Raw genomic sequence first — 19,330 nt, 5'->3', positions numbered from 1 at the left:
ACATTAACAATATTAAAATAAAATAATTCATTTATAAACTATAAGAAAACTTCAAAAAACAAGAGGAAGAGAAATTAAATAGAATAGTGTGCCGAGTGTACCCTCAAGCAAGAGAACTCTAACCCAAGACAGTGGAAGACCATGGTTCAGAGGCTATAGCACTATCCAAGAGTAGAAAACAATGGTTTGATTTTGGAGTGTCATTCTCCTAGAAGAGCTGCTTACTACAGCTAAAGTATCTTCTACCTTTACCAAGAGGAAAGTGGCCACTGAACAATTACAGTGCAGTAGTTAACCCCTTGAGAGAAAAAGAATTGTTTGGAGATCATAGTATTGTCAGGTGCATGAGGGAAAGGTTTTATTTGATCTTGGTATGGTAAATTATGTACATCCCAGGACCTATCAGTCTTATGATCCTTGTGATAAATAGATAGATGGTATTAATGTCTTCTCTTTGCTCTCCTTAAACCAAGCGTTAAACATATTGAGAGCAGTTAAAAGAATCTCCAAATTTGATTCTGGGGGAACTTCAAACCTTCCAGGCAGTGAGGCTCCCTAATTAAAGGATAAGGGTTTGTAAGTTGTGTAGGAACCAATATCAAATTTTAAAAGTAGTTTGTATTTTTCCTATCCATACAAACCCGAATCTTTTAATATGACTTCCTTTCTCAAACCACCCTTCTAAGTCCTGGGTTGAAGTAGCATAAGTGAATAGAGAACAGACAGTGAGAGAGGGCTGGAATTTACTCCCGAACCCTCACCAATCGGATAACTCCTCGTTATTCATTTTAACGATAAATTCCAGCTTGCACTGAAGTAATCACCCTAATTAAAGGACTCAGGTTTGTATGGCTAGGAAAAATACAAATTACTTTTAAAATCTGATATATTTCCTGTGTCATTAAAAGTCATTGGAAAAGTGTATGGTAGAATAATGATTAATAGGATCAAGGATAAAACAGAGAATGCAATCTTAGAAATACAGGGTGGTTTTAGAAGAGGTAGGGGTTGTATGAATTAGATTTTTACAGTTAGGCAGATATGCGAGAAATATTTAGCAAAAGGTAAGGAGGTGTATGTTGCGTTTATGGATCTGGAGAAAACGTATGATAGAGTTGATAGGGAAGCAATGTGGAATGTGATGAGGTTATATGGAGTTGGTGGAAGGTTGTTGCAAGCAGTGAAAAGTTTCTACAAAGGTAGTAAAAGCATGTGTTAGGATAGGAAATTGGTTTCCGGTGAGAGTGGGGCTGAGACAGGGATGTGTGATGTCGCCGTGGTTGTTTAACTTGTATGTTGATGGAGTGGTGAGAGAGGTGAATGCTCGAGTGCTTGGACGAGGATTAAAACTGGTAGACGAGAATGACCATGAATGGGAGGTAAATCAGTTTTTGTTTGCGGATGATACTGTACTGGTTGCAGACACAGAAGAGAAGCTTGGCCGATTAGTGACAGAATTTGGAAGTGTGTGTGAGAGAAGGAAGTTGAGAGTTAATGTGGGTAAGAGTAAGGTTATGAGATGTACGAAAAGGGAAGGTGGTGCAAGGTTGAATGTCATGTTGAATGGAGAGTTACTTGAGGAGGTGGATCAGTTTAAGTACTTGGGGTCTGTTGTTGCAGCAAATGGTGGAGTGGAAGCAGATGTACGTCAGAGAGTAAATGAAGGTTGCAAAGTGTTGGGGGCAGTGAAGGGAGTAGTAAAAAATAGAGGGTTGGGCATGAATGTAAAGAGAGTTCTATATGAGAAAGTGATTGTACCAACTGTGATGTATGGATCGGAGTTGTGGGGAATAAAAATGATGGAGAGACAGAAATTGAATGTGTTTGAAATGAAGTGTCTAAGGAGTATGGCTGGTGTATCTCAAGTAGATAGGGTTAGGAACGAAGTGGTGAGGGTGAGAACGGGTGTAAGAAATGAGTTAGCAGCTAGAGTGGATATGAATGTGTTGAGGTGGTTTGACCATGTTGAGAGAATGGAAAATGGCTGTCTGCTAAAGAAGGTGATGAATGCAAGAGTTGATGGGAGAAGTGCGAGAGGAAGGCCAAGGTTTGGGTGGATGGATGGAGTGAAGGAAGCTCTGGGTGATAGGAGGATAGATGTGAGCGAGGCAAGAGAGCGTGCTAGAAATAGGAATGAATGGCGAGCGATTGTGACGCAGTTCCAGTAGGCCCTGCTGCTGACTCTGATGCCTTAGATGACCGCGGAGGTAGCAGCAGTAGGGGATTCAGCATTATGAAGCTTCATCTGTGGTGGATAATGTGGGAGGGTGGGCTGTGACACCCTAGCAGTACCAACTGAACTCGGTTGAGTCCCTTGTTAGGCTGGAGGAACGTAGAGAGTAGAGGTCCCCTTTTTGTTTTTGTTTCTTTGCTGATGTCGGCTACCCCCCAAAATTGGGGGAAGTGCCTTGGTATATGTATGTATGAATTAAACCACATAGTGGGGGGTGTTGTCAGAACACTTCATGCAGCATTACTTAAGCGTCTTTGCAGCATTCCTTTGATGCCTAGCTGTTGTCACTTTTACTTTTTCTTTGTTCCGGTTTCCTTTTTCTTCACCTTAATGTCCAACCTCTTAGTCATTTACTTCATGATGCAATTGCCAGATTTCCCACAATTACAATTTGTTGCTAAATGACCTCCCAGGCCCAGCGACACAACTTAAGGTTCATATTCATAAATCAAATCATATGTCACTAAAGAAATCTAGTACAGTACATTACATGCATTAATAAATTTTAATCCAAAAAAAAACATTTTAGTAGGTGGCTTTAACTTTGATAAAGAGCTTCAACAATCAGTAAACTCATTAAAATTTGCTATCAACTTCATGTACATGTAACTGTACATTTTATTAAAAAAAAATTTTCACTGTGAGTTTATAAAAGTTGAGACATAGTACAGTAAGTTCTATAGATACGATCTATAGAGACTTGCTACAATGAAACACACGAGTACTGGTGTATTTTGTAGAAAAAACTGCTATATTAAGACAAGTATCTTATCTAATAAAAATTATATCTGGTCATTTTCCCTGGTAGAAAATGAAATATCATAATTGAATATGACTCTATGTACTACATTTAGTTACTAAATCAACTGAATTATTGTGCAAGCCATTTGCCATGAAACAAGTACTGTACTTACAATATAAGATCAAATCCCACATTGCCAACAGCACTCTCAGTTTTTTGTTTCCTGTCCTATCTCCATACAAGAAGCTGAGACTAATGTTGTAACTGCATAGGGTATTGAAAGTGAGTACCCATTAAGGCTTTAACCCATAACCATAAATAGATATAGGCCCACATATTTTTCACCTGCGTATGATGTTTTAAATCCATGCTACCTTTTCACCTTGTCCCTTGCTCCCTTTGTATCCATTTAATGTACTGTACACTTTAACGGATTATTGCTATTACCCCTATTTACAAATTTTTCTAGTCATAACATTCTCTTATATATAATTTTAGCTTTAGTATATAATGATTCCTACTCTTTTTTGTTAGTACTCTCATCTTCTATTTATATAATCTTACATAACTTATACAGCATAACAATATTCAGATATGTTATTTTGATAATAAAATAAATTTTTGAATATACTTACCCGGTGATTATAATAGCTGCAACTCCGTTGCTCGACAGAAAACTCTAGGGTAAAATTTGCCAGCGATCGCTACACAGGTTGCGGGTGTGCCCAACAGCGCCATCTGTCGTCCAGATACCCAGTACTCAATGTAAACAAAGAACTCAATTTTCTCCTCGTTCCACTGCGTCTCTATTGGGGAGGAAGGCAGGGTCCTTTAATTTATAATCACCGGGTAAGTATATTCAAAACTTTATTTTATTATCAAAATAACATTTTTCAATATTTAACTTAGCCGGTGATTATAATAGCTGATTCACACCCAGGGGGGTGGGTAGAGACCAGCAAAATATGTTTACATTATTATGAGCTAAGAATTTTTATTTCATTTTAGAAGTTATCAAAATAACAAAAACAAAATAAATAGGTACCTGGTAAGGAGGTCGACTTGAACAATTACTCTGCCTTTTTAAGTACGCCTTCCTTACGGAGCCTCGCGATCCTCTTAGGATGCTGATCGACCCCTAGGATCTGAAGTATCAAGGGTTGCAACCCATACAACAGGACCTCATCAAAACCCCTAATCTAGGCGCTTCTCAAGAAATGACTTTGACCACCCGCCAAATCAACCAGGATGCGAAAGGCTTCTTAGCCTTCCGGACAACCCAAAAACAACAATAAAAACATTTCAAGAGAAAGATTAAAAAGGTTATGGAATTAGGGAATTGTAGTGGTTGAGCCCTCACCCACTACTGCACTCGCTGCTACGAATGGTCCCAGAGTGTAGCAGTCCTCGTAAAGAAACTGGACATCCTTAAGATAAAAAGACGCGAACACTGACTTGCTTCTCCAATAGGTTGCGTCCATTATACTTCGCAGAGATCTATTTTGTTTAAAGGCCACGGAAGTTGCGACAGCTCTAACTTCGTGTGTCCTTACCTTCAGCAAAGCTTGGTCTTCCTCACTCAGATGGGAATGAGCTTCTCGTATTAACAGTCTGATAAAATAGGATAAAGCATTCTTTGACATAGGCAAAGATGGTTTCTTAACTGAACACCATAAAGCTTCAGACAGGCCTCGTAAAGGTTTAGTTCGTTTTAAATAGAACTTAAGAGCTCTCACAGGGCATAAGACTCTTTCTAGTTCATTTCCAACCATATTCGATAAGCTTGGAATATCGAACGATTTCGGCCAAGGTCGAGAAGGCAGCTCGTTTTTGGCTAGAAAACCAAGTTGTAGAGAACATGTAGCCGTTTCAGATGAAAATCCGATGTTCTTGCTGAAGGCATGAATCTCACTGACTCTTTTAGCTGTGGCTAAGCATACCAGGAAAAGAGTCTTTAAGGTGAGATCTTTTAGGGAGGCTGATTGTAGCGGCTCGAACCTGTCTGACATGAGGAATCTTAGTACCACGTCTAAATTCCAACCAGGTGTAACCAAACGACGCTCCTTCGTGGTCTCAAAAGACTTAAGGAGGTCCTGTAGATCTTTATTGTTGGAAAGATCTAAGCCTCTGTGACGGAAGACTGATGCCAACATGCTTCTGTAACCCTTGATAGTGGGAGCTGAAAGAGATCGTTCTTTCCTCAGGTATAAGAGGAAGTCAGCTATTTGAGTTACAGAGGTACTGGTCGAGGATACAGATACTGACTTGCACCAGTTTCGGAAGACTTCCCACTTCGATTGGTAGACTCTAAGGGTGGATGTTCTCCTTGCTCTAGCAATCGCTCTGGCTGCCTCCTTCGAAAAGCCTCTAGCTCTCGAGAGTCTTTCGATAGTCTGAAGGCAGTCAGACGAAGAGCGTGGAGGCCTTGGTGTACCTTCTTTACGTGTGGCTGACGTAGAAGGTCCACCCTTAGAGGAAGAGTTCTGGGAACGTCTACTAGCCATCGAAGTACCTCGGTGAACCATTCTCTCGCGGGCCAGAGGGGAGCAACTAGCGTCAACCTTGTCCCTTCGTGAGAGGCGAACTTCTGCAGTACCTTGTTGACAATCTTGAACGGAGGGAATGCATATAGGTCTAGATGTGACCAATCTAGGAGAAAGGCATCTATATGAACTGCTGCTGGGTCCGGGATTGGTGAGCAATATATTGGGAGCCTCTTGGTCATCGAGGTTACGAAGAGATCTATGGTTGGCTGGCCCCAGGTGGCCCAAAGTCTCTTGCATACATCCTTGTGGAGGGTCCATTCTGTTGGAATGATTTGTCCCTTCCGACTGAGACAATCTGCCATGACATTCAAGTTGCCTTGGATGAACCTCGTTACTAGCGAAATGTTTAGACCTTTTGACCAGGTGAGGAGGTCCCTTGCGATCTCGTACAACGTCAGTGAGTGGGTCCCTCCTTGCTTGGAGATGTACGCCAAAGCCGTGGTGTTGTCCGAGTTCACCTCCACCACTTTGCCTTGAAGGAGAGACTTGAAGCTTTTCAAGGCCAGATGTACTGCCAGTAGCTCCTTGCAGTTGATATGCATTGTCCTTTGACTCGAGTTCCATATTCCCGAGCATTCCCGACCGTCTAATGTCGCGCCCCAGCCTACGTCCGATGCGTCCGAGAAGAGAACGTGGTTGGGAGTCTGAACAGCCAGGGGCAGACCCTCTCTGAGGCTGATACTGTCCTTCCACCATGTCAGGCAAGACTTCATCTTCTCGGAAATGGGGATCGAGACCGCTTCTAGCGTCTTGTCCTTTTTCCAGTGAAATGCTAGGTGATATTGAAGAGGACGGAGGTGTAGTCTTCCTAATGACACGAACTGTTCCAGGGATGATAGCGTCCCTATCAGACTCATCCACTTCCTGACTGAACATTGTTCCTTCTTCAGCATGTTCTGGATGCATAACTGGGCTTGGCTTGTTCTGGGGGCCGACGGAAAAGCCCGAAAAGCTAGACTGTGAATCTCCATCCCTAAATATACAATAGTTTGGGATGGGACCACTTGTGACTTTTCCATATTGACAAGGAGACCCAATTCCTTGGTCAGATCTAGAGTCCACTTTAGATCCTTCAGACAGCGACGACTGGAAGAAGCTTTGAGAAGCCAGTCGTCCAAATAGAGGGAGGCTCGGGTGTCCGCTAAATGAAGGAATTTGACTACATTCCTCATCAGCCTCGTAAACACAAGAGGAGCTGTGCTTAGGCCAAAGCACAGGGCTTGAAACTGGTAGACAACCTTTTCGAAAACGAATCTCAGAAAAGGTTGGGAGTCCGGGTGGATGGGGACGTGGAAGTAGGCGTCCCTTAGATCTAACGAGACCATCCAGTCTCCCCTTCTGACCGCTGCTAGAACCGACTTTGTGGTCTCCATGGAGAACGTCTGCTTTGTGACAAAGACATTCAGCGCACTGACGTCTAGCACCGGCCTCCACCCTCCTGTCTTCTTTGACACTAAGAAGAGACAGTTGTAGAATCCCGGGGTTTGATGGTCCAGGACTTTGACTACCGCTCCCTTCTCTAGTAAGAGAGACACTTCCTGTTTCAATGCTCGACTCTTGTCTTCCTCTCTGTACCTGGGAGAGAGATCGATGGGAGACGTTGCTAGAGGGGGTTTTCGTACAAACGGGATCTTGTACCCCTCTCTGAGCAACTTCACAGATTGTGCATCTGCGCCTCTCTTTTCCCAGGTCTGCCAGAAGTTCTTGAGTCTGGCTCCCACTGCTGTCTGAAGAAGCTGGCAGTCAGACTCTGCCCTTAAAGGACTTGGTTCCTTTCTTCTTTCCACGTCTCCCTTCGGCACGAGCACCTCCTCTGCTGGAGGCTCTGCCACGAAAGGGCGGAATAAAACGGGACGCTGGAGTGTCCATCCTTGGTCTAGCTGACAAGGTAGGCAAAGGGGTGGCTTTGCGAGCAGAGGACGCAACAAGATCGTGAGTATCCTTCTGTATCAAAGAAGCGGCAATCTCCTTAATCAGGTCCTCTGGAAAAAGGCACTTGGAAAGAGGAGCAAACAGAAGTTCGGATCTCTGGCATGGTGTAACTCCAGCTGAAAGGAATGAGCATAGGTTCTCACGCTTCTTAAGGACTCTGGACACAAAAGATGCAGCAAGCTCATTAGACCCATCACGTACGGCCTTGTCCATGCAGGACATAATGAGCAAGGAAGTCTCCTTCTCTGTCGGAGAGATCTTTCTGCTTAGAGCTCCTAGACACCAGTCTAAAAAGTTAAAAACCTCGAAGGCTCTAAATATACCTTTCAAAAGGTGGTCCAGGTCCGAAGATGACCAACATATCTTTGAGCGTCTCATGGCTAGGCGGCGGGGAGAGTCTACAAGACTTGAGAAGTCGCCCTGGGCAGAGGCAGGAACTCCCAAGCCGAGAACTTCTCCCGTGGCATACCAGACGCTCGATCTAGAAGAGAGTCTAGCAGGGGGAAACGTAAAGGCTGTCTTCCCTAAACTCTTTTTGGACTGCAGCCATTCTCCTATCACTCGTAAAGCTCTCTTGGACGAGCGTGCGAGGACGAGTCTAGTAAAGGCAGGAGTGGTTGACGGCATGCCTAACACAAACTCTGACGGAGGAGAGCGCGGAGCCACAGACACAAACTGGTCCGGAAACATTTCTTTGAACAGGGCCAAAACTTTCCTAAAGTCCAAAGAGGGTTGCGTAGACTTAGGCTCGTCCAGTTCTGAATGCGGTTCATCTACGTGTGCAGCACCATCATCATCAGAAAGTCCCTCATCCGAGAACTGATGAGGGAACGGCAACGGAGTGGGTAACGGCTGGTTAGCTGAGTCCGGTCGCACGGGTGCATGCGTGACTGAGCCGGACGCAACGTCATGGAACTGCTGCCCAGTCTGTGAGCTGGCAACAACCATAGCAGCGCGGGGACGCACAGCGTCTACTCCAGACTGTCTAGACTGATGTGGGTGAGCAGTGGCAACCACACTGGGTTGCGGAGGTTGATGCACCGCGTCAAAACAAAACAACTCTGACGGTTGTTGAACCTCACGAACGTCAACGGATACCTCCGTGCATCGCTGAACGTCAACATGCGGCTGGCAGATCACACTGGAACGTATGGGTGGCGGAACTCTCTCAACTGGAGTGCGAGAAAAGGTTACCTCAGCGTCCCCAGGACGCACAACCGATCGTGTGGGTGGTTGTAGGCAAGGAGCTGCACTAGCTGGTGCGGCAGCAACCTTCTCCGCACGAAAGTCCTGCATAAGCGACGTTAGCTGAGACTGCATGTCTTGCAGTAAAGACCACTTAGGGTCTACAGGAGCAGGTGCAGCGACAGACGGTGTAACTGTCTGAAGCGGTACCGCTTTGCCTCTCTTAGGAGGTGAGCAGTCATCGGATGACTGCAGCGAGTCCGAACTGACCCAGTGGCTACAGCTGGGCCGTTGGACTTGTGCGGAAGGGACCGACTTGCGTTTTAACGGTCGTGAGACCTTGGTCCATGGTTTCTTGCGAGAAACACCTTCCGAAGACGAGGTATAAATGGGCTCTCTCGTCTTTGTTAGGCAGGGGCGATCTTGGGTAGATACGCCCGATACCACGGAGGGAACGTCTGTTCGCTGATTAAAGCCTCTCGAACCCATTTGTCGTACGACATTGCTTCTCCCCTGGACTTGGGAGCTTGCAAGAGGTCCCGGACTAGGAGGACGACAGGCACAAACAGACGAACCCTCAAGCGCAACACTATCCACAACACTATCACTCACTTTAACACTTCCCACTGCACTTTTACACTTCAGCTCCTTCACATCCGCCATGAGCTGATTACGGTCACTAGCCAGGGACTCAACTCTCTCACCCAGAGCTTGGATGGCACGCATCATATCAGCCATCGAAGGTTCCTGAGTGCCAGAAGGGGGATTAGGAGCAACCACTACAGGGGAAGGAATAGGTTGTGGGGCATGAGGAGAGGAAATGTCAATAGAACGAGAGGAACTTCTCCTAACTCTATCTCTCTCTAGCCTACGTGTATACTTTTGGAATTCGATAAAATCGAATTCCAAAAGCCCAACGCACTCCTCACATTGATCTTCCAATTGACAGGTTTTATCCCGACAATTGGAACAAACAGTGTGAGGGTCGATAGAGGCCTTCGGAAGACGCCTTGAACAGTTCCTAGCATTGCACTTCCTAAATTTTGGGACTTGTGAAGGGTCAGCCATTTTGAATTGGTCAAAGGGGAATTCAAAAACTATCAAAAAGTCATCAACAAAGAATCCGTAATCGAAAAGAGTTCAAGGATTTGTGAAGAGAAAGCCTGCACAGCGAAAGCTCAAAACTAGAATAATGTACTTCACCAATTAGTTGTGAAAACAAATCCAGTTTAGCAACAGCGAGTAAGTACGTCTTGTCGGTAGCACGACAGAGAGAAAATTGAGTTCTTTGTTTACATTGAGTACTGGGTATCTGGACGACAGATGGCGCTGTTGGGCACACCCGCAACCTGTGTAGCGATCGCTGGCGAATTTTACCCTAGAGTTTTCTGTCGAGCAACAGAGTTGCAGCTATTATAATCACCGGCTAAGTTAAATATTGAAAAATGGGAGTTTATGGACTTGTGCCAATCTTCAGGCTGGATGAAAGTAAAAGTAGGATCAATTTCAATACATCTGATATGCACATTACCAGGTGATCTTGGAACTAGCAACAAATTTCATCACTTGATAGTCAAGTGAAATGTAAATGGGTCATAAATAACGCCTAAAGACAATGGCACAAGTCATAAATTGACTATAGGCTTTCATATACTTTGCCCTTTTCTTTTCAAGTGCTATCTGATTCTACTTACCTGAAATCTGACGTGAGAAGTCGTTCATTGAACCAAACATGAAGGAAAGTGAGGAGTAATCTTTTGTCAAAGTCCTCAGTGACTCTTCCACCATACTGGATCTCTCCGAGCATATAACAGACTGTAACCCACGAAACTCCCTACCGAAGAACATGAAAAAACATTTCTCCGATATAATCTCATTCATTATTTCAAAGTAACTTTGGTATGACTTAAACTTTATAGTTTTATTATAATCTTAGATTCTAGTATACTCAACTGTATTACAATCTAGTATACTCAACTGTATTACAAGCAATACAAAATAAGAAATCTTTGAACATTAAGTATTCAATAGATTTATTAATAATATGAGAGAGAGAGAGAGAGAGAGAGAGAGAGAGAGAGAGAGAGAGAGAGAGAGAGAGAGAGAGAGAGAGAGAGAGTGTTTACTGGAGAAAAGGAAAAGGAACATTGAAGGTTAACAAAATACTTCAAATTAGAGACTTGCTTTCTTAGGATCCATATCATCCAGATGGTTTTGAATAAACTGGACAGATGCTTGGAAATCTGCCTGGTTAAATTCATACGGTATATTCCAGCCTAAAGAGCCATATTTTCTACGCTCCAAGACCACAGTATGGAGGAATGCAGTTGCGTATAAGAGGCGAGGCCACTGGTGAGCATTTGAGTAGTCCAGTAAGTCCTGGAATGGATACATTGGTATGAAACCTGACAGAGATTTTCAATTTTATGTATTCAAATTATTCTACATACATACTGACTGTATACAAATACACAGACAGATATATGTTTGTGTATATCTCATATGCTGTAGAGTACAGTACTGGACTGTATATTATATGGTAAAATATAAAGATATAACAGAGCCCCAGAGGCTAACAAGTGCATTATAAAAATGTAAAGCAAAAACAGGCATAAGTAATTGCTCATGAGAGATAATCAAAGTTACCTGAGGGAACAAAAGGCTTAACTGACACAGTTCAACCTAGTAAATGTAACAGCAATTTGACCTCACCTGAGAGATTTCAGCGTAAGTCCTCTTCAAACTTGCTCGTATTCCTTGTGGAGGTTCATTAGTAAACTTGACAGAAATCTGTGTACAAATAATCTTTCTCAGTTGAAAAATAGTTTTTATTTTAGTTCACTACATATGCATATAAATTATGTTATAAAAATTCTAATGCATCAAAGAATTCATGAACTATCAAAGGTATCAGTGAAATAATAAAAAATTACCAAAGGCATACAGTATACATATACAACCATTGGCCATTTAACACTATATCTTTTAGCTATAAAACACAAGAGAATTTTAAATAAGGAGTAATATTGGGTGTCTTATGGAGGGTACTGCATATTACAATATTCAAAACAATTCAGACAAGTTAGCCCCAAAAACCTTTCCATATTATAGATATATGAATGGAATTTAAAGTCAACAAAGGCAGATGGAGAAAATTGTGAATTGTATGGAAAAAAAATTGAGTGAAATAACCTGAAGTAGTCCAATGGGGAAAAGAGGATGAACTTCCGTTGTTATCCAGAGTCTGAAGCCCTTGTTAATGTTGCCAAAATCCATTACAGCATCCAGCATCTCTTGACAGAATTCCAGACTCAGGTGACAGTTTTGAAGCAGCAGCCAACGACCTGTTGTCATGGACTCTGAGAGGAGCCGTCTGGCATGGGATTCTTGGCCTTGTCCCATTGAGATGGATTTCATCTCTAAAAAAGTAATATAATGGATATCATATCTATGTGCATGTTAATAACGTATTTCACCCTACCAATTTAAATAAAATTTAAAATACTAAATTCAATATCCATTGACAGACTTTTTGATTGTGCATGCTAGAGTTGAGCTTATATAAAAGATTATGATCACCCATTGAAACTAATATTTCAAAATATTTTTAGCTCTATGATGTTCTGCGAATGAAAAGAATCAGATCATTTTTATCACCAAAGTACTGATAATGAAAATAACAAAAGAGCATTCATAACATTAAATTCCTTTAACTGTGAAGACCTGACATCCTGGAACCAATACTCTCCCAGAAAAATTCCTTAAAACATGATATTTACATAACTACACACATCTGATAGAAGAGTAGAATAACTGCATACCCATCTCTTTGGTTTTTGCCAGAACTTCAATCTGTGCTGTGGGATCAGCTCCTTGTGACAAAAGACAGACGAGCGGTGTCCTGCTGTCAGATTCTTCTAGGCTGGTTTCCAAGTCTAAAATGACACTGTCTGCATACTGCTCTCCAAGTGAAGCTACGATTTTTTTTCAAATACAAAGAAATTATAAAAAGTTTTTAATGAAAAATTTGCATTTGTATTAATTTATAATACTATCTGAATTAATTTCATATGTTATAAAAATCTTAAGAAAGAAACCCGCACCAATACTAATAAGAAGTGACATAAAATGATAAAATCAATATTAAATAGATATCTCCAACTACTGTATAACAGAAATTCAACACAATTTTGTCATTACACACTACAAAAAGTTCTAGAACTCGAATATCCCAAATACAAAAGAATTAAATAAATCAATCTTTTTTCCAGTCAACTCTTAAACCTGAAAAACATAATACAAGTTCAGTTGTTATTTTTGAGCTGGTCACTATCGTATCATATACTGTACATTAATTATACCTGACAAGTAAATATAATACAAGAAACTATATTCAATCAAAGCTACACTTGAAAGAAAAGTAATCTCCATAGCAGAAAGGTGTACTATGCAAATGCTACAACCTACTATATACCAACAAATCTAAATGTCTATGCTACCCTATAAAAAATTATCATTTATATTTTGAGGCGGTATCTCCCACTAAGAAAGGATGTAAAGGAGCATAAAGGAAATATAGATAATGTACGAATAACTGAGGGCGAATCCTTTACCAATGTGCGGTTATTACATATTTATGGAACTACAATATTCTGTTGAGAGAGAGAGAGAGAGAGAGAGAGAGAGAGAGAGAGAGAGAGAGAGAGAGAGAGAGAGAGAGAGAGAGAGAATTTGTATCCTTAATATAAGAGGTATTTTCAGCATCTATATAATTCATTGCATATACAATGGTCTTATTCATTAAACAGTTAGAAATAGGCTCACTCCATGTTTTATTTTCTTAATGTAAATATATTATAGATGCTATTGCTATTATGTGTAAACTAATACAAAAATATTTTCAATAAAAAAATATTTCCTTAACTATTGTGCATTGTTTATCAACAACTGGCAGCAGAATATTACCTCTCAAGGTGAGTACATAAATTAGGTATGAAACTAGTTGTTAAGATTACAACAATAAAGTGATAGTTCATCTAAAAAGCTTAATGGACAATCTTTAAAATCATAAGAAAATGATTTTGAAGACTTCCAGTGATAATTCTTAGTGCAATCTGCCGATCTCAGCATACTGTACAATATTCGTGCACTGCACTAGTTCAATATAAGCAGAAGCAGAAAACTCTAACCTGTCCATGGAATATTATGAAACTTGTTTTTTTGGGCTCAGGCCATGTCCTCCTGATGGAAGGTTCCTTTAAGTAGCTTCCTAGGGTATATTTGACTACAGTGATATTCCCAGAGAATTTAACTTAAGGTCTCCAGAATTCAAACTCCAGGTGCAAATATCCTTAAAGTTTTCCTTTTAGGAGATCGTATAATATCAAGGGACATATTCTTGACACGCCATATAGCAATCTGCACCCCGCATAGCGTTTACGCTTCGAGGGGAAAAGTGGTAAAATAAAAGAGGAGCCGTTATAAAGTTCCCTTCCTCCGTTACTGTTTGAGTACCCAGATGGCGCTATAATCGCTGCCATCTTTATTCCTCTTTTTGACGCTAGGCTTCTTAGCCTAGGCGTTATAGTTTACTCTCTTGCATGATATAGTAAGTGTTCCTGGTGTAATTAAAATTAAATGAAGATACTAGGCAATTTATACATGTAAGATATATGGATTGCATATAAAATTTCCTCTTTTAAGATAGTATACGAGAGAGCTTCGATGAGTTAAGTAGTCAATCTCACTGTCGCTAGGCTAGTAGCCTAGGGGCTTTAGTATACTTTCATACAATCTCCCCGGTTACCCTCATATATAGGGTAATCCCTCCTTCCCTCTGAGTGTAGCCTATGGCTACAATCCTAATTGATCTTGTCTTAAATTGTCATTCAGGCAAGACTAGGCTAGGGTTTTTCTGCCCCTTCACCTAGCTACTGATGGTGAGATTTGGGTTTGGGTCAGAACCTCAGAGTACTTGTCGTATGCTGGCAACTGGTTGACAGGGTGAATGTACTCCCCTGTTAGACCTTGTTTGTTGGCATAGGAGGCTTTGCCTCCCTAGACTGCACTTGAAGGGGTCATGTGATCCCCCTTCTCCCTGTGGTTTAGTCGATTAGTCCTTTACTTGCAGACCCTAGGCTGAAGAATAGATATTTTTGGGCTCAAGCCATGGCATCCTGATGGAAGGTTCCTTTTTGGTAGCTTCCTTGGGTATATAACTACTAGATATTCCCAGAGAATTTAACCACAGGTTATCACAGAATTCTAACTTCTGGAGCGAGTATCCTAAAGGTTTCCCCTTTTAAGACATCGTAAATCAACAGGGGACGCATATATTAACGCGCCACATAGCTATCTACACCCTAAACAGAGTTAACACTTCGGTGTGTAGGGGCGGAGAATAGTTGGGTGCCGTTCCACAGCTAATCTCGTTCGTGGCTACTTTTGGTACTCGAGACGTAAACAAACGGGCGCCATTGCTAAATGACGTCACGTCCGTCGTCATCCTTCTGCTAGTAGCTTGTCTAACTTAGATGGATTTTCCCTACACTCTTTTCATCAACCTGCATCTTCGTCATGTCGCTACCTTCGGCCTCGCCTTCTTCTGGAAAGTTGAGTACAAGGTTCCAGTATTGTTTAATTAAGCTCTGACCGTAAAGTAAATTTTACTTTTCGAGATATTTGATGTTTTGTGGCAGAGCTGTGCCTCGACCGGACCGGCCATTTTATGGCGTCGCTGTTGTTTTGCATGCCTTATTTAGATAGCCTCAACAGCGTTTTTCCGGCCTCATTAACTAATCGATACTATTAGTTATTTAGTCTTCATAGCTAGGAACGTTTATATCGTGTTTTGACGCTTTATTATCGGTCATCGACTGACCCCATACCAGTTGGCTACTATAGCCCCTAGGCCAGAGCGCCTATATCAGTGTTCATGCATGATATTTATCAGTGATCCTAGGCTTACTTATGAAGATAGTGGCATTATTTTACAATACTATTGACTGTGATGCAAATGTTTTCGCCTTCACGGACCATAGGGACAGGTTAGATAGTAAGTCTTTCTAACCTAACCTACAAGTAGGACCCCTATATGCTTCCTTCATCCCCTGCCTTAGGGCATCCCCTCTGTGTAGCCTTGCTCCCCCTACCACGTAAGGGGATCAAGTATTATATCGCCTCTCTGCCCTCCCTAAGGGAATGATCCCCCCTTAGGGTTGCGTCCGAGAATGAGGAACGGCTAGCCCTTCCTCTATTGCTGGGGCTAGGTCTCCGACCTTTCCTGCAATAGCGATACGTCTTCCATCCTTCCTAGTTCAGGATGTAACATCCCTCCTCTAGGTTAGGTTTTGGAGGGGTTAGTTCTGTACCTTGCTGAAACGATACCCATGCACCGTTTTCAGACAAGCTGCCTTACCTTAGGCTAGGGAGTGTCCTCCCTTCCTCGGTGGCCGCTCTGGTACAGAAACTCCTCCACAGAAGACCCTTCTCTTCTCCCCTCCCCACCTATCTCTTGTACGGCCTAGCCTATACTTAGGTTAGTCTATACCCATCTGTCCCCTGTCCTACAACTCCTCCTTAGGGTGGAGTGATAGGGCTACCTTGAGCTCCTGTGTGCAGTCTGCTCTAGTACATATACCCTTCATAGTGTCCTATGGGGTTAGCCACTGGATGCATTCTGTCTGCAGGGGTCCCCCCCCCCCCCCCCCCCCCCCCCCCCCGCTCTTGGGTGTCCCAGACCACTACATGGTACTCGCCAAATCCCACATGGCGACTCTTGTGAAGGACTTGTACCACTTCATGAAGGCTCGGAGAGCCTGTCGAGAATTCGTGTTCTCAAGTGCCACTGTGAAACACGAACCCCGAAGGCTGATTTCCTCCAACATCTGGGGTAAACACCTCTTCCCCTCCGATCTCGTGAAAGAGATCACTGACAAGGCTGCCACTGAGAATAGGAACCTTCTCAATAAGTGGGGCATGTCAAAAGAGAGGAAATCCTCTCAGGACGATGGCCCTCAACCTAAGAGGGAACCCTCCAAGCAAAACCCCCAGCAACGTCAACAGCGATGACAGTTTCCGGGACCCGCTACTCCCCAAGTGGCTGCTCAGCCACAACAGACCTTTCAGTTGGTCACCCAACCGGTTTTGTCCCAGTCACCGGTTTTCACCCCTGCCTTTGAGCAACGGACAACTACCTTTCGTCCCAAAGGTAGAGGCTCAAACAAAGGTGCAAGCAGAGACGCATCTCACCGCCCCTCCAGAGGCAAAGGAGGAAAGGGAGCTAGCGGCCGAGGCAGTAAGCCCTCGGGACACCAGAAGCAATGAAGTGCTTCCGGTGGGAGGAAGACTCCGCCAATTCCAGGATCGTTGGACCTTCGATCCCTGGGCACACAGCATCATCAAGAAAGGTCTAGGCTGGAGTTGGACTCAACCACCCCCAACCTTCCAGCAATTCTTCCAACGATCAACCCCCCTTCTGGAAGAATATGTCCTAGATCTCTTGAACAAGAAGGTGATCAGGAGGGTAAAGTCCACCAGGTTCCAAGGGAGACTGTTTTGCGTCCCCAAGAAAGACTCCGACAAACTCAGAGTCATTCTGGACTTATCCCCCCTCAACAAGTTCATAGCGAACGACAAGTTAAGATGCTGACTCTTCAACAGATAAGGACCCTTCTGCCTCGAGGTTCTTACACGGTCTCCATAGACCTGGCAGATGCCTACTGGCACGTTCCAATGAACCATCACGCTTCCTCCTACCTAGGATTTCGACTCCAAAGGAAAAGCTACGCCTTCAGGGCCATGCCCTTCGGGCTCAACGTGGCCCCTCGGATCTTCACAAAGCTGGCGGACGCCATAGTACAACAGCTCCGTCTCCGAGACGTCCAGGTGATGGCCTACCTCGACGATTGGCTAGTCTGGGCTCCATCGCCCGAGGATTGTTTAAAATCCTGCAGCAAAGTCACCCAGTACCTAGAACACCTGGGATTCAAGATAAACGTGAAGAAATCTCGCCTCTCTCCAGCTCAGAAGTTCCAATGGTTAGGAATCCAGTGGAACCTTCAGTCACACCGCCTTTCCATCCCCCAGAAGAAAAGGAAGGAAAAAGCAGGGTCTGTCAAGCGACTACTGAAATCCAAGCAGATCTCAAGACGCCAGCAGGAACGAGTTCTAGGCTCTCTACAGTTCGCCTCAGTGACAAACCCGGTGCTTCGTGCACAGCTAAAGGATGCCGCGGGAGTCTGGAGACGTTCTGCATCCATCGCTCGAAGAGACCTCAAGAGACGGCTCCCAAACAGACTTCGACTTCTTCTCAAGCCGTGGTCGGAAGCAAAGGCCCTGAAAAGGTCCATCCCTCTTCAACACCCACCTCCATCACTCAACATCCACACGGACGCTTCGCTGGAGGGTTGGGGAGGTCACTCCCACCAGAAACAGGCTCAAGGCACGTGGTCTCCATTATTCAAGACGTTTCACATCAACATCTTGGAGGCCATGGCGGTCCTTCTAACACTGAAGAAACTCTCCCCGCCTCCCTCGATCCATATTCGTCTAACCCTAGACAACTCGGTGGTAGTTCGATGTCTCAATCGCCAAGGCTCAAGATCGCCCCAGATAAATCAGGTGCTTCTAACAATCTTCCGTCTGGCAGAGAGGAAGAAGTGGCACCTATCTGCAGTTCACCTACAAGGATTCCGCAACGTGACGGCGGACGCTCTATCCCGGACAAGCCTGATAGAGTCGGAATGGTCTCTAGACGCAAGATCATTCTCCTTCATCTCCCACCAAGTCCCGGAACTTCAGATCGATCTCTTCGCAATGAGCGACAACAATCAACTTCCTCGTTATGTGGCCCCGTACGAGGACCCCAAGGCAGAGGCGGTGGACGCCATGTCCCTGGATTGGAACAGATGGTCCAAGATCTACCTGTTCCCTCCCACCAACCTTCTGCTGAAAGTCCTCTCCAAGCTGAGAACCTTCAAAGGGACAGCGGCCCTAGTGGCTCCCAAGTGGCCCCGGAGCAACTGGTACCCCCCCTGGTCCTGGAGCTGCAGCCCACGCTGATCCCTCTCCCGGGCCCAATTCTCTCCCAACAAGTACAGAAGTCGACTGTCTTCGCTTCATCATCGAAAATCAAGGACCTTCATCTCATGATTTTCTCTCCCTAGCCGCGAAGAAGAGGTTTGGGATCTCGAAGAAAAGTCTAGACTTCCTCGAGGAATACAAGACCGAATCCACAAGATGGCAATACGAATCATCTTGGAGAAAATGGGTCTCATTCGTCAAGGCAAAAAATCCTACAGAAATCACCATTGATTTTTGCATGTCCTTCTTTATTCACCTTCATGGACAGGGATTAGCAGCCAATACAATTTCTACTTGCAAATCGGCCTTGACTAGACCACTGTTGTATGCCTTCCAAATTGATCTGTCCAGCGACATCTTCAATAAACTGCCGAAAGCATGCGCTCGTCTACGCCCAGCACCCCCACCGAAACCGATCTCCTGGTCATTGGACAAGGTGCTCCATTTCGCCTCCAACTTGGATAATGATTCATGCCCTCTCAAGGATCTGACTCAGAAAGTTATATTTCTCTTTGCTCTTGCTTCAGGAGCCCGAGTCAGCGAAATAGTGGCATTATCAAGAGAAGAGGGTCATATCCTGTTTACTAATTCAGGAGACCTTACCCTCTC

General features: G+C 43.7%; 1 protein-coding gene across 1 annotated transcript in view; it reads right to left on the bottom strand.

Annotated features, from left to right (window-relative positions):
• LOC137630593 (dynein axonemal heavy chain 5-like) overlaps positions 1-19,330 on the bottom strand; it is a 429,728-nt gene that overhangs the window by 6,797 nt on the left and 403,601 nt on the right. The window contains exons 58-62 of the mRNA XM_068362169.1: positions 12,460-12,612; positions 11,831-12,057; positions 11,351-11,428; positions 10,819-11,017; positions 10,333-10,468 (exon numbers count right to left, since the gene is read on the bottom strand). Of these exons, the coding sequence (XP_068218270.1) occupies positions 10,333-10,468; positions 10,819-11,017; positions 11,351-11,428; positions 11,831-12,057; positions 12,460-12,612 (793 nt within the window). The remainder of the gene's footprint in view (positions 1-10,332; positions 10,469-10,818; positions 11,018-11,350; positions 11,429-11,830; positions 12,058-12,459; positions 12,613-19,330) is intronic.

This window comes from Palaemon carinicauda, chromosome 38, assembly GCF_036898095.1.
Source record: "Palaemon carinicauda isolate YSFRI2023 chromosome 38, ASM3689809v2, whole genome shotgun sequence".
In the NCBI taxonomy this organism is placed as follows: Eukaryota; Metazoa; Arthropoda; class Malacostraca; order Decapoda; family Palaemonidae; genus Palaemon; species Palaemon carinicauda.
Note: the sequence above shows the minus strand (reverse complement) of the source record. Positions and strands in the feature narration are given on the sequence as shown.